This window comes from Brassica oleracea, chromosome C5, assembly GCF_000695525.1.
Source record: "Brassica oleracea var. oleracea cultivar TO1000 chromosome C5, BOL, whole genome shotgun sequence".
Classification (NCBI taxonomy): domain Eukaryota; kingdom Viridiplantae; phylum Streptophyta; class Magnoliopsida; order Brassicales; family Brassicaceae; genus Brassica; species Brassica oleracea.
The window spans coordinates 9138458-9150903 of NC_027752.1; the positions used below are offsets into that span (position 1 = coordinate 9138458).

At 33.9% G+C, this 12446-nt stretch overlaps 1 protein-coding gene across 1 annotated transcript; it reads right to left on the minus strand.

Annotated features, from left to right (window-relative positions):
- Nucleotides 1-7285: 7285 nt before the first annotated feature.
- On the minus strand, nt 7286-7842 carry LOC106293915 (mini zinc finger protein 3-like). The gene has a single exon (XM_013729548.1). The coding sequence runs from the start codon at nt 7739-7741 to the stop codon at nt 7475-7477; it is 267 nt and encodes an 88-aa protein (XP_013585002.1). The 5' UTR covers nt 7742-7842; the 3' UTR covers nt 7286-7474.
- Between the last annotated feature and the right edge of the window lie 4604 nt (nt 7843-12446).

Genomic DNA, 12446 nt, shown 5'->3' on the forward strand with positions numbered 1-12446 from the left:
TCCATTATTTGTGCCTCTATTCATTGTCTTTAAAAAGATGATATACTGGCTCTTCTTCTGATGTTCTGTACTGTATCTAATTCTCTCATCAATTATTACACTAAAGATAAGGTCAAATTTCATTTGTTTGGTTTTTATATTCATCAGTGCCTTCTAATACCAGTGAACATATTTAGGATTGTCTAGGATCACTTTGGTTCTTGCTGGGTATTTTGGTGCTGTAGAATCATTGTCTGACAAGAGCTGCATCACATATAACATGGTACCACCAAGTTTCAACAAAACAATAATCGATCATTGCTAGCACCTTTCTCTACGAAAGATTAATATGGTGTTCAGAACATCATTTAGATCGTCTATTCACTTAAGTATATGTGGTCGTATGTCGCAATCGGTTGTAAGAAGATACTGTTGTGGTCGTTTGCTTTCATAGTACACTAATAAAGGTTCTTCTCGACATGTGCAGGTGCCTTTTATACAACTAAATGAATGTCTAATTACCAAGCCGAGGATTCTCTGTACATGGACAGTGTTGATGAATGATAAAACGGAAGATGTTGATGACGACTTAGCTGAGGACTTTCATGGGGATGACATGCCTGCATCTGACTGCAATTTGACTACTTCGTAAGCATATATGCCTTTTTAACAAGTCTAATATTATTTGGTTTGTGTCCTTCTTAAATTCCTATGTTAATGCATAGTTAAATAGCTGATATAGGTTCATGAGTCGAGATTTATTTCTTTTTTTTAACTATACAGTGTGGCTTTCTTTGGTTTTGGAGTAATAAAATAGCTGATACTCCGCCTTTAACTGTTGTCAGCTTGGTTCACAAATAATATTGCCTTCAATTGCTATCATATTTCATTTGTATAATCACCTTAGGATTGCAGGGTCACACAGAAAGGGACCGTTTTTTTTTTCTGGCGGAAATTAAGATCTATCAATGTAAGCATCCTTCATTTTCAGGTTATCATCGACGCTTTTAAAAAAAAGTTGCAGTCAATTGAGTACACTTGCAGTCAGGGATAAATTTAAGTTGATATCATAAATTTTTAGATCATGGTTCCGGAAAGGAGTAAGAGCGTTCTCTGGTTTTAGTATGGTTTGTTGATGTTATGGTGTGGTTAGTTGAATGATATATTATGGTTAGTCACATGCCTGTTCTTGGATTCATCGTAATTTAATAAATACATGTGTTTTCTTAAGATAGATGGGAAGTTTGGAGGTTATAAAAGCTAAAACAACAACAGAGACAAGAGTAGAGCAAGTAGCAATTTCTTTGGATAAATATTCATGCCGTAATTTGCATCATTCATTTAATTTGTTCCAGCCCTGGAAGTTTGGAACTACATTCCTGAACTACCGACGAAACCGATGATTTTCTGAGACCAGAAGCCAAGATAAAGAAAGGATTCAAGTTTTGGTGGATATAGAAAGAAACTATTCAGAGGTTTTCAATATGTTTGATGCATAGTAACTTATTTTTGTTGTGTAGGAGAGAATGAAAAACATGTATATGAAATGTGAAATGTTATGACCGCATGTCAATTTGTGTTTTAACATAAATAAAGCGAAGTAAATTAATTACCGTTAAAAATATTATAATGTATAATGTTTATATAGTAGAAAATAATGCAAAAGAAAGGACTGCAGTTAAGTTTAAACTAAGTTATAAAACTTTTAAAATTAATGATTGTTGATGCTAAAATATTTTATTAATTTATATAACTATTAAGTTTTTAGAATTCTATAATTAAAGATATAATTTCAAACATTTTACAAAATTATAAAAAGAAAATATTTGATTTTGTGGTATTCATTTGTATTTAATTTTTAAATTTCATAAACTTATATTTTATTTTATTAGGTTTTGATATATTTATGTATCACATCATATATTTATGCATTTTACAAGCAATTCGAAAAACAATAGTAAATAGTAAAATGAAAATAAAAACAAGAAATTAATTTATTTGAGAAAATAACCAATACAATATATTATATGTATATATTATACAACTCTATATATATGTATTAGTGTTTTAAAAATTTTGTCATCTTATTATTTTATCCAATTATGTCATATTTTTACTAACCCAATTTCTAACAAGTTTTGTTTATTAATTATTGAGTTTATTAAATTATTAGGTAATAATTTATAGAATTTATATTGTATCTCAAAATAAATTGAAATTTGAGCAAACTGAAAATATATCTCCAATGTAAAATTTCATTTACCTAGCAAATAAAATAACTCCATAATAAAGTTGAGATTTATTCCTACCCCATATTTTAGAGCGAAAAATGGAATAATAAACAAAAATAAAAACATTACTTAATTTATGGAATAAACCTATTGTTTAATCCATTATGGAATAGAAAATGGAATTGAATTAAAACATTTCTTATTCTAATCTTCATTTTGGAATCAAATATGAAGTAAGGTTGGTGATGCTCTTAATCATACATATACTAAACTATTTTTCAAATTTGCCAAAGAATAAAAAATAAAATTTAACATAAAATATTCGTTAAAAAATCAGGAAAAGTCTATAAAGATATCCAACTATCAAAGGCTACAATTGGTCATATTTACGGAAGATATTTGAAGTTTAACAACATAAAAAGAAAAAAACACAAATTAGGCCAGCACATTTTTTTGTTTCCTAATACATGTAAATATTTAAAAAAAACAAGTTGGACATATTTATTTATCAAAAAAACTTATATTTTACAACAGAGCAAAATAAATTAAATAAAAAATAGAACAAAACAAATAATATTAAAATTAAAATAAAATTAAAATAAATTTATAACAAATACTCCGTGTGTAAAATTAAATTTTAATATTCACAATTATAATATTTGATTCTGTCATTATTATATTGTATTTTAACTATAGTATCTCATATACGAGAAAAAAACAAAGAAAACATTTGGGGGAGAATAAACAATTTTGTGAAAATAATGAAAATTTAATGATAAATAAATACAATTAATCTTTGATTATTCTGGTGTAAAAAATCAAGATTATAATATTTAGTTCTGACATTAGTGATATTATTTTTATTTTATTATAGCATCTCATGTATTGGAAAGAAAAAATTTCTAAAATTGGGGAAAATAATGTGTATGGACAATAAAATAATAAAAAGAATAAGTTTTCAAAAAAAAGACAATAAAAAATACTGTAACCATAAATAAATTCAGTTAATCTTTATTTATACTATTATAAATGTACAAACTGATATTAGAAAAAAATAATTTTCAAACAATAATATTTTAAAATCATTTAATGAGTTATTTTCTTAACTTATAAAGCCACACTACATATGTGTATACATATATATATTCAACTAAACTGCATTAAATTTTCTTAAAGCTAAATTAAAAATTTTGTGAAAGTTATTTATACGATACTGTTTTACAATCAACATTAAAAAAAGTATTACACATTATCCGCGCGTAGCGCGGACACGGCTCTAGTAATGGTTAAATTAAGAATAAACTTGAACGATGAAGTGAGTTATTCCATTAATGGTTGGACTTGGACACTCCATTAAGTGATTAATAGAGTATTCCATGAGTTCGAAGTTGATACTAAATTTGTCATATCTATTGTTTATTCAATATAGGTCTTTAATCTCCAAGCTGGAATTTTTTGTGACACGACTTAAATAATGTAATCAGACAAAATTTCCGATGACGTGATAAAGAAAGAAGAAGTTATCATGTCAAAAAAGAAGAAGAAGTTATTTTGTTGTAAAGGAACAGAAAAAGGGACTGTATTTATTGAACCCGGTCTACAAAACGATCATTTGAACCGGTCTGCAAAACAATTAGAAGGGGTGGTCGTATAATTAAATATTTTAATTACATATTTTAATGTTTGAGTTAATCTAACTTTCTCTAGCGAATTGATTTTGAACTTACAAATTATTAAATCGATTCTTATGTTGCCACGTAAGATAAATTGACAACCTAATTAACTGACGCATCAACAAATTTCTTTTGTAATTAATATAAACTATAGGTTACAACTTTTTAAATGATTCTCAATTAATATAGGGGATTGAAAAGGGCTGGGTAAGTTTTCGAAACAAGTACGTATGAAGTATGAACCAAAACCAGAACCAAAAATTATTACAGCTAAATTTGTCTGAGATGGTTCCGTCTTTTTCAAAATATCGAGACAACATAAAAACGATGGCTGCGTCTCACATTCTCCCCTTGCTCTTCTCTCTTGTTATTGGATCGGTGATTCCGTTTTTACTTTGTGTGATGCTGAAGAAACAATTCTCATGATGTATACCGAAGGAATGAATACAACTTCTGAATTGTAACACTCATACGAATGATAAAAGGAAGGCAACAATGTTCGAGTTTTTGATTTTTCTAATAGAATTTCACGGGATTTTAGGTCGAGTAACAGCAGAGATTATATGATATAAACTCATTACTTGTGTTTTGGGCTATGTACTCATCAATTCATCGTTTGAGTGAGATATAATAAGCACAAAAGAGTATTCTCATCCACTTTTTATATTTGTTCTGTCTTTTTAGGGGTCTTTGAGTTTCAATCGTCGGGTGTATAAGCATTTGCGTAGAAAGTTACAGAGCCAAGCAATATTGGAAAAGCCCGAGTTCATGAGACTGGTGTTAAAAGCCGTGGGTTCGTATAGCTTAACAGATTGTTTTGTGTTGATAAAAAAAAAAGGGAATTGTTTTGTTTCTCTTATAAATTTCTTTTAGTCACATCAATTCTTTGCCAACTAAAGTCAAAATAAACAGAACGGCCGCTATGTGCATATAAGACCCTGTATTAGTTACCACAAGACTTGTAGAGCTCGCTTATATTATATGGTAAAAAAGTGTAGAGATTCCCAAAATTACTACATGTTTCCTCCAAAAGAGTATTTTTAAAATAGATTTAGTTATCTCTAGATTGAAAAAAAAACAAAAAAAAACTACAATGTTCTTTTCCAACAAATTTGAGTGGCCATTTAGATGAGACCAGAAGCAGCCAATATGTGTTTTTGGTGGTATTGGTAACAAACATTGCTTTATGTTATTTGTAATGGCTTCAAAGTGACTATAACATATGAGCGAATTAAAATACATGAAACTAAACGATTTGATAACATGATTTGAAATGTGGGCCGCTGTGTTATTAATTAAATTACTTTAATAAGCATTAAAATCATGATTCACACACATATTAATACACATTACACATATATAAAAGGGGAAAATAACTCCATTGAGATCAGGGGCGGATGCAGGAATCCTTGTAACTGGAGGCACAATACAAAAAAATTCCAAATACATATAGAGTTGGGGGAACTTTTTCCTTTTATTCAACAAAAGCTAAGATCAAGTAACCAAATTTATTTAAATTATATAAGAATATCAGAAACCAGTAGAGGGCATGTGACCCCGTACCGTCAAGCCTCCGTCCGCTCCTGATTGAGATATTTTCTCTTAACAAATATGATTTTTTTTTAGATGGCTAGTTATTTCAATTGAAATATCTAAAGATTCACTTTGACTACTAAAAGTATGAATTGAAAGTCCAGAATTTTCACGAGTTTCAAATAAATTATAATAATATACAGAAGTCGGAACCGTCTGTTAATTTATGTAAGTGGTGCTTTCAAAATCATATTCATGTTTTATTTACCTTCAACATGTATACCATAAACTGGCCGGTAAACAGTTAACAAAAACTATTAACCTTTTCTATTTAAAGTTTGTAAATGATCTCCACATAATTTGACACTGGCCAGTGGCCATGACAATAAAAATTGAAGTTATAACAATACTTTTGAAAGTCATCTTTTTAAAAACAAGTCTAGAATATGGTATTGGAATCTTTTTTATGTGTAGAGGTGGGTCGAATATTCAAGAGAGAGAGAGAGGAGAAGGGAAGAACATAGGATTATTGGTACTTGTATGCATTAATTTCAATTTTTACGTTATAAAATCGTGTTAACTAAAACTGTCATATCTAGCAATAGATATAGAAGAACAAGACCAAAGACTTAACTCGCTTATTAACTCGGGTTTCCATATACAAATCTGAACATACCCATTTCTTGTTGCTGTCATTAACTCGCTATTTAATTTGGGTTTCCATTTATAAATCAGAACATCCCCTATTTTCTGTTGCTGTCATTGACCATATGCTTCATAATCAGACATGTGCTACTGAAACTTGTAAGTAAGCAGTGAAAGAGATGGCAAGCGCTCCTAAGAATCTATTCATCTCTTTCAATGCAAGTTCTCTTATCTTGTAAGTAGGGATAGGCGGCAAATTATCCGTTAAATTTGATCCGATTTGTTATTCGTTTCGATTCGTTTGGAAAAATACAGATATCCGTAAAGCTTCGAATCAAATCAAATATCAAAATATGATATCCGTAAAAAATGAAGCAAATAATTATTTTTGGAAAGCCGGATATCCGATCCAATCTCTGTATTTATAGATATATAATGTAATTGTATATACAAACTATTATATCTATACATATTTTATGATATAATTTGGCTATTTTTTATATTTTAAATTGTTTTTGGATTATTGCATATCCAATTTAATTCTTCTGTTGAATCAAAGGTTAACATTTGAATTTTCTTATTGGGTTTGTTAATATTAAAATTTTATTTATAATTTCTGTTTAAAATGTCAATTTGTTAGTACGATATTGTATTTTAATTTTGAATTGATATTTAAAAACATATTTAATTTTAATTTTAATATTATATATTATATATTATATATATTTTTTATTGAGAATTGAATCGAATAATTCGCTAATATTTAAAAAAAAACTCTGGATATCCGGAATTTTTCGGATCGAAGCGAATCACAAAAGTAGATCTTCGTTTTGGACGGAGCGGATCACAGATACTGCGAATTTCTCGGTATCCGCTCCGTGCCCAGGTCTACTTGTAAGGATTAATCTCCTTCAAATCCGCTTACAACATATTAGCATACAAATATAGACTACAATATCTATCTGTGATTAGCTCAATCAAGATTAGTGTACGACTAAAGAAGACTCTTGCGTTTAGGGAAAGGTATAGTTTACGTACCTCTTCAGAATCAAACACAAAATTATATACGGCTCATTGTACCTAAATAGGCCTCTTAAGAGTCTTAAAAAGGTAAAAAAGAAAATCAAGATCCGAAAGAACAAAAAATAAAATTGTGTGTAATCTTAAATGGATCAAATCATATATAGTTGAAGCTGAAGTATATAGTACTCCATCACATCAAGATTGAAGAATCATTAATCATATAGATTGGCGTTGCTGTAAGTATTTGAATATACATCAATAACCATATACATAGATAAATACATCTCTGATATTATAATTCAATAGAAGTAGAATCTTTTTTTCTTTTAATATAAATCACCAATATACCTTTCTTGGGTTTTCTTCCATGTTCCCATCTTCGTTAATGATTCAATTAGGAGGAGAATACTCGCAAACAACCTCCGTTTCAACTTCCCTCCGATGAAAATTCCGGTGACATCCACAAGCAGCGCACGTCAAAGCATCGTCGGTTCCTTCCCCACCTCTTGCCATAAACTCACGGCAACCGTCAACGGCGTAGCCGCCTATATTAGCGGCGTGGTTCTTCTGGCACTCAACGTAACGGACGTTGCTCGAAGAAGTAGTCGTAGTGTAGGAGATTTTTCTCTGTTTTATCACCACTTGCCTCTTCTTCATCTTTGTAAACTAATCTCCAGAAGTAAAAGAACCCTAACTTTTTTTCCTACAATTATTTTGTTTTGAGGGGGAAATGATCCAATACTCTTTTTGGATACGAAGTAAAAGGGTACTTGCAAATGACCCTTTGTATCTATCTATATTATATAAATAGGGTTGTTGAGTGTTGACTATATCTCTACACTGTAGATGGATTTGCCGCAGTATTTGTTAAATTATATGCCTAAGCATTTGAAAATTGACGGCTTCAAAAAGAAGTTATTGTAAAATTAAATTTATCCATATTTGGTAAGACATAGACCCTGACATAAATAAGATTTATAACAGTATTTTTATCAAACATAGATCTATATACATTCGGTTAACATGAAAGAAGTACAACAAATGCTGAGTATTACTAGCTAGCTATCGAGTATATCATGTTTACATGAAAACCATTTTTGCAAGTTATAAATGAATAATATGTGTATTTTTGAAACTTTTAAAGATATATATTAACAAACTAACTTCAAATAGTACAGTACTTATTTATAAGTTATGATAAAAAGTTTATACTATGAGAGAATCTACTCTTTAAAATACTACTCCCTCTATTTCAAGAAAATGTATGTTTTAAGATTTTCACACTTATTAAAAAAATATGTTATATTTTAGTTACTAATACATTATTTTCTTTAATTAACTATTCTCCATAATTTTTAACCAATAGAATTTTGATAAACATAATTATATTTTTCTATGTATAATTTACAATTAATTTATGCATTAAAAATGAAAAAAATGTATCTTTTTGAAACAATTTTTTTTCTTTTAAAATATGGTTTTTTTGGAAACGGAGGGAATATGACATTTCATAAAAAGTATTATTTAACTTCAAATTTGAAATTAATGTTCATCACTCATTTCCCCGGTTTCTTAAAATTATACTACTCCCTCTGTTTTATATTAAGTATCACTTTAGGTTTTTTTTATTTTGTTTCAAAATAAATGTCATTCTACATTTTCAATGTAATTTTGTACATTAAATCTATTTTTTACCATTTTTAGTAACCAATAAATTTTTTAAAAAATTATTACCATTTAATTAATCATATATTAAATAGGAATATATTAGTTTTTTATATATTATTTTTTTAATTTCCATGAAAAATGTCAAAGCGATATTTATAATGAAATGGAAGTAGTAATAAAAATGGACAATCAAACACAAGAAACTCAACAACCAGCCTAGTTTTCACGTGCATCAGTTTGCATAAAGAGATTCTTTAGTTCATTGAAAACATAATTTACTCGAAATTCAACTGAATGGTAGCCACTAGCGAGATCAATAATAATAATAATAAAATTAAATGCGTATCCGAGTCACCCCAAGGGACATGCTCCCACAAGCAATAGACACTGACAGATTGTTGGAGTACAATCGCATTATCAATCACATTTTTTAATCATTTCTATAAAGGACTTCCAGTTACCTCCTTTTTTTTTTTTGAACGACAGGTAATTAATTAATAAAAAACAAAAATGTTACAGCAAAGAATAGTTCAGCGGAGCCCTCTTGACGAGGGCGTCAGCAGTAGAGTTTTCAGTTCTTGGAATAAACTTAAAAGATACTACATCGAGATCACAAGATAAACTATGGATGTCATGAAGAGTGCCAAAAAGTTCCTTGATTGATTCTCGGTTGTTGATAGCTCGGATGATGATCTGAGCGTCTGACTTAATGGTGATGTTGTTGAGGCCCTAAGCCTGCGCTTGTAACAGTGCCTCCCTTATGGCCAATCCCTCCGTCAGTTACGCTGATTCGACCCATGGCTCCGGTGTGCTTCCTTGGAAGACAATATTCCCATGGTTATCTGTGCATGACCAGGCTAGCCCAGCCGTAAGAGATTCTTTTCTCCAGGCTGCATCAGTGAAGGTGGTAAAGCGTGTGTTAAGGCTTGATGGATGTCGCGATGGTTGTTGTAGCTGCGGCAAGGTAGGGGGTATCATCTGTTGGGCGTCTTGCCATTCTCGGGCATCTGCTATGGCCTTTGTGAGCGCCTCTGACGGGCTGAAGCTTCTGTTTTCAAAGATTTTAAGGTTCCGTGCTGTCCAGATGCTCCATGTAATCCAAGGAAACAGGGGTCCAATTCTCATTCCGGTGGGGGGGTAGGTTGGGTAGATTCCTTGATAACTTGAGCGCAGTCGGGAAGTCTGGTGCTGAGACGACTGAACTCACCTGATGTATAGGAGCAGAACTCCACACATTCATCGCAAAAGGGCACTGTAAGAAGAGATGTGAAGTCGTTTCTCTAGCTCCACAGTGAACACATGCTATGTTTTCTCTCAGTCCTCTTTTCTCCAAGTTTTCTCCGAGCGGTAAGGCTCCATTCATTATCTTCCATAGGAAGATTTGTAGTTTCGGGGATAGGGGGACCGTCCAGACATCTTTCATCCAGTTGCAGAGGTGGCGGCTTGGTGGTGCTGGTCGTTGCTCCCATTGTTTGTCTAGCGCTGAGTAGTAACCGGTCTTGATGGAGTACTCTCCATTTTTTGTCTTGATTCAGCAGTGTTTGTCCTGAGCTCCTGTTTTGCTAGGCTTAAGGCATAGTATTGTAGGTGCTTCATGAGGGAGAATGCGGTTGATAACGTCCTTATCCCAATCGCCCGTTGCTGGTGAGAGAAGATCTGCAACTTTGAGGTCCTTTGTGGTCTGCTCAGGCGGACCCATAGGTCTGGCAAGAGTTGTTGTAGATAGCCATGGGTCATTCCAGATGCTTGTGTCTCTCCCGTTGCCAATAGTCTTGCCAGTGTTGGTTAGCAGGAGGTCGCGTCCAACTAAGATGCTTCTCCAGCCATGGGAGCATGCATTAGAGGCTTGGACTGACATGAAGCCCTCTGTTCTACAATACTTTCCGAGCAGCACTCTTGCAAGGAGGCACTCAGGTCGCTGTAGGATTCGCCAGCTCTGTTTCGCCAGCAGCGCATCGTTAATGGATTCCACTTCCCGGAAGCCTAAACCTCCATCCCTTTTTGAAGTTGCTAGCTTATCCCATGAAACCCAACATATTTTCTTTGTATTCGGGTTTGAATCCCACCAATACCAAGTCAGGGCGGATTGGATTCGGTTTGTTAAGCTCTTCGGTAGCTTAAAACACGTCATGGGGTGGGAGCGGACAGCCGAGAGGACCGAATTGAGCATCACCAATTTTCCCGCAGCAGATAGGTGTTTAGCTCGCCAGCTTGCAGCTTTCTGTCGCACTCTATCTACAATGGAGGTGAACATATCCTTTTTCCTGCGCCCGAAGTGTTCAGGAAGGCCTAAGTACTTGCCCACTCCCCCCTCTTTTGAGATGCCAAGACTCGCCTTAACTCTATCTCTGATTTCCAGCGGCGTTTTCTTCGAAAAAGTAATAGCTGACTTGTTGGTGTTGATCATTTGTCCTGAGACAGATTCATACTTCCTGAGGATCTCTTTGAGCGCTTCCACACTTGCCGGGGAGGTCTTTACGAAAAATATTGTATCGTCCGCGAAGAGGAGATGGTTGATCCTCGGGCATCCACGTGCGATGCGTACTCCTGCGAGGCGGCCTTGTCTCTGAGCAACAAAGCATAACCCGGAAAGCACTTCGCTGCACAAGATGAAAATGTACGGTGAAAGCGGGTCACCTTGTCTTATTCCCCGGGTAGGTGTGATCATGCCCTGAGCATCGCCATTGAGCAGTATCGAGTATGTGACTGAGGATATGCATCTCATGATACAGCCGCGGAATTTATCTTGGATGCCGAAGCGCTTCAGGACTGCATCAATGAAATTCCATTCAAGCCGATCGTATGCTTTGCTCATATCCGTCTTTACTGCCATAGAGCAATGTTTCACCGCACCAGACCGCTTCAGAAAGTGTAATGTTTCATGTGTGATCATGATATTATCGGATATCGCTCTATCACGTACGAAGGCGGACTGGTTCTCCCCTATCAGCATGTTCAGGATCGGTTGTAGCCGGCGGGTGATGATCTTGGAGACTATCTTATAGTAGACATTACAGAGTGCAATAGGTCTATAGTCAGCCACTGTTATCGGTGTCGTGATCTTGGGGATGAGTCTGATGTGTGTGTGGTTGATGTTATGCGGCATGGTTTCGTGCTCGAAGTAGTGCGTTATTTCAGCGATGATAGCAGGTCCTACTGTTCCCCAGTTGGTGCGAAAGAAAGCAGCTGAGAAGCCATCCGGACCAGGCGCTTTGTCGGGGTGGAACGAAAAGAGGGTGTCTTTAATCTCCTTAGGCGTTGGTATGCTGGATAGATTATCGTTATCCTCGGCTGAGACTGTGGCTGATAAAGCTTCCTCGACGATAGATGACCCAAATGATCCTGAAGAGGTGAAGAGCTTGGAGAAATAATCTGTGATGACAGTGAGAATCTCCGATTCTTCAAATACCGCATCTCCGAAGCTATTCTCAATGACCGAGAACTTGTTCAAAACTCTGCGGATGCGTGCAGTAGCATGGAAGAAGCCCGTGTTTTTGTCGCCTAGTGCTAGCCATAGCGTTATGCTACGCTGTCGCCAGTATTCCTCTTCCTCCTTATATGCCTCCTTGAGCGCTTGGTTGGTCTCCTTGATGAGTAGTGTGTTGTCCGCTGAGCTCGTCATTGCCTCCTCCAGCTGAAGCTTGAGCGTTTTAATGGTCGCTTGGCTGTTTTGATGGTGTAATCTATTCCATCG

Bases quoted from the DNA above. Each gene is read 5' to 3' on its own strand.
- LOC106293915 (XM_013729548.1), bottom strand. From the start codon at position 7,741: ATGAAGAAGAGGCAAGTGGTGATAAAACAGAGAAAAATCTCCTACACT.